At 41.3% G+C, this 3,833-nt stretch overlaps 1 protein-coding gene across 1 annotated transcript in view; it reads left to right on the top strand.

Annotated features, from left to right (window-relative positions):
* The first annotated feature begins 1,468 nt into the window (after window positions 1-1,468).
* Window positions 1,469-3,833, top strand: part of PRDM6 (PR/SET domain 6) — a 119,715-nt gene continuing 117,350 nt past the window's right edge. The window contains exons 1-2 of the mRNA XM_018571095.1: window positions 1,469-1,558; window positions 3,317-3,767. Coding sequence (XP_018426597.1) covers window positions 3,326-3,767 — 442 coding nt within the window. The 5' untranslated portion in view covers window positions 1,469-1,558; window positions 3,317-3,325. The remainder of the gene's footprint in view (window positions 1,559-3,316; window positions 3,768-3,833) is intronic.

Here is a 3,833-nt window from a genome sequence, read left to right as displayed (position 1 = left end):
TGGCTTGGCTATATTCTAAAGCAAGAAAATTCATAATTGCACATCCCAATAAGTGCATGACTTGGCTATATTCTAATGCAAGAAAATTCATAATTACACATCCTAATAAGTGCATAGCTTGGCTATATTCTAATGCAAGAAAATGAATAATAATTATTCTAATATGTGCAGTTCCTAGTTATCTTCTAATGCAAGACAATTAATAATGACATATTCTAAGTTCAGAGCATAGCTATATTATAATTCAAGAAAATAATAAGTACACGTTGTAATACATGCATGGGTTAGCTATATCCAATTCAAGAAAATTAATGATTACATACCCTAATATTACATATATCCAATTCAAGAAAATTAATAATTACATACCCTAATAAGTACATGGCTTAGCTTTATTCTAGTGAAAGACCATTGATAATTATATATCTTAATAAGTAGATGGCTTAGCTTTATTATAATGCAAGACCATTAATAATTATATATCTTAATAAGTACATGGCTTAGCTATATTCTAATTCAAGACCATTAATAAGTCTATACCCTAAGAGGTGCATGACGTAGCTATATTCTAATTGAAGACCATTCATAATGATACCCTATTAGGTGCATGGCTTAGCTATATTCTAATTCAAGACCATCAATAATTATATACCCTAATAGGTGCATGGCCTAACTATATTCCAATTCAAGACCATTAATAATCATACACCCTAATAAGTGCATGGCTTAGCTATATTCTAATTCAAGACCAATAATAATCATAAAATCTAATAAGTGCTTGGCTAAACCATATTCTAATTCAAGAACATTAATATACTTATATACCCTAATAGGTGCATGACTTAGCTGTATTCAATTCCAATCGTGCTCCAATCTTGCTAGGAAAGATCCATATTTCTAAAACAAAAAATAAAATATTCATAAATAGTTCTGATATGATAAATACAATGTTTTTAATAATGTTTTATTTCGATTAAACGAGGCCAATACCTACTAAACATTAGCTGAAATACTTCAGTAAAACATTCGATGTCCCAGCAGTAAGCCCAATAACAGACAATATACAATGTATACATGATATAAAAATACAATGCAGGATATAGCACGATGCAGAGATATCTGCAGGTGTTAGATGCATATAAGCCATTTACCTACACTCCATCTGTTGCTTGCAGTAAGATAACATGTTGTACAGTATACATGTGATTATAGGAGAGCACAGCCCTCAGTGCTGCAGCATATAGGCACGTCACTCTGAAATAAGACATCCATTGAGCTGTGGAGCTTGCAATCTGCATGCATTACCTGGCTGGGGCTGAGTGTCAGGATGAAGGGTTAATCTCCCTCCTGAGTGGAGTGCTGTAGACACTCGTGTTTGGTGCAGCCCACGTGTACAGCAGGAGTGTGCCAGAGAGCAGCTGAGCCCAGCACACACAGCAGTGTGATCACAGCCAGGCAGCTCACACAGCACACAGCTCTCCTCGTCCTGGCTATCCCCGGCACCGAGCTGGACTTCATCACCCTCCTCGGAGACATCGCTTGGAGGGATCACACACAGGTAAGACTCTGCTCTTCTATCTGCATCCTCATCGCACAGTGCATAGCATGCGTTGCCATTGACTTCAGCTGGTGTGCAGGGTTTGCTCACTTTTCTTCTTTTGCCTTCATTCCTTATCAAAGTTTACGTGCATGAGTATGGGAAATGTTAGACAGCAGCATAGAGGCTTTGTGTGGGGAGCAGTACTGGGCAGTACTAAGTACAGTCTGCAACAGATTGTCATTACATGCACATGTTAGTCTATAGGCTTTACATTGTGTCCATTGCAGAGATGCCACTATAGAAGGAGATCTAGGCTGTATATTGCGATCAGTCAGTAAAGACAGAGATCTAGTCTGTATGTTGTGCCCAGTCAGTATGGAAAGTGGTCCAGGCTATATACATTGTGCCCATTGCAGGACAGTCAATATAGAAGGAGATCTATACTGTATACATTGAGCCCATTGCAGGGCAGACACTATAGAAATAGATCTAGGTTGTACATTGTGCCCAGTCAGTATGGAATGAGGTCTAGGCTATATATATTGTGTCCATTGCAGGACAGTCAATATAGAATGACATCTAGGCAGTACATTGTGCCCATTGTAGGGCAGCCAGTATAGGATGAGATCTAGGGTGTACATTGTGCCCAGTCAGTATGGGATGGGAGCTAGGCTATTCACACTGTACCAGTTGCAGGTCTGTCAATACAGAATGCGATCTAGGCTATATTCATTGTGCTCATTGTAGGGCAGCCAGCAGTTTGTGACGCGATACATTGTCCCACTACAAGTCAGTCAGCATAGAATGCGATCTAGGCTATGTACATTGTGCCCATTGCAGGTCAGCCAGTATAGGATAAGATCTAGGTTATGTATATTGAGCCCATTCAAGCACAGTCAGTGCAGGATAAGCTCTAGGCTATATACGTTGTGCCCAATTCAGGGCAGTAAGTATAGAATATGATATAAGCTATATAGTATATATAGCTTATATCATATTCTATACTGACTTTCCTGCACTGGGCACAAAGTATGCACTGTATGCAATGTATGCACTGGGCTTCTATCATATTCTATACTGACTGCCCCGCACTGGGCACAATGTACATATAGCTTATATCATATTCTATATTGACTTTTCTGCACTGGGCACAATGTATATAGCCTAGAGCTTATCCCGCACTGACTGTGCTTCAATGGGCTCAATGTATATAACCTAGATCTCATCCTATACTGGCTGCCCTGCATTGGGCACAATATAAATATACATTTGTGCCCAGCGCAGGAAAGTCAGTATAGAATATGACATAAGCTATATACTTTGTGCCCAGCGCAGGAAAGTCAGTGTAGAATATGATATATAAGCTATATATACACTTTGTGCCCAGTGCAGGAAAGTCAGTGTAGAATATGATATATAAGCTATATATACTTTGTGCCCAGTGCAGTCATTATAGAATATGATATAAGCTACATACACTTTGTGCCCAGTGCAGGGCAGTCACTATAGAATGCAATATTATCTATATATACATTGTGCCCAGTGCAGGAAAGTCAGTATAGAATATGATATAAGCTATATACATTGTGCCCAGTGCAGGAAAGTCAGTGTAGAATGAGATCGAAGCTATATATGTTGTGCCCATTGCCGGGCAGTTATTATAGGCTGTCTAATAAAGAAGGGAATATGGCTTCATTGAGCATCATATATTACACCATGTATACCTATGAGTATATTGTCCTGATGAGCCCTGTTTGATGGTTGTATTGTCTGCAGGTCCTGACCATGCTGAAGCCCGGGGAGGCTGCTGGATCTGCCTTCCTCAAGGTGGACCCGGTGTACCTCCAGCACTGGCAGCAACTATTCCCCCAGACTCATGTCAAGGCTGGAGTTCCGAACCATGTTCCTCTTCCTGAGCCTCCAACTGAAAGCCTCCGCCTGAGACCAGCCTCCCTGTCCTCCACCTCCTCTACTTCCTCTACCCCGACATCAGCACCCTCTGCCCCCTCATCACTGGCCGGAATCACTCCAATACATACAGTCATAGGACCAGCACCCAGCCTGGAGCTGCCAGGCCCTCCAAGGAAAGACCTGGTGCGCCCAAGCTGTCAGGAGGGAGCCTCTAGCCGCTTCCAGTGCACCCCTGAGGAGTTGGACTATTATCTATATGGCCAGCAAAGGATGGAGATCATTCCTCTGAGCAACCCCACCAGTGACCCCAATAACAGTAAGTACCCATGCAGGAAATATCCAGCGCATAACACACCTACTACACTGTGCAAAGTGAGGGGGG

This window comes from Nanorana parkeri, unplaced genomic scaffold, assembly GCF_000935625.1.
Source record: "Nanorana parkeri isolate BGI_ZX_2015 unplaced genomic scaffold, ASM93562v1 scaffold40, whole genome shotgun sequence".
In the NCBI taxonomy this organism is placed as follows: Eukaryota; Metazoa; Chordata; class Amphibia; order Anura; family Dicroglossidae; genus Nanorana; species Nanorana parkeri.
Note: the sequence above shows the minus strand (reverse complement) of the source record. Positions and strands in the feature narration are given on the sequence as shown.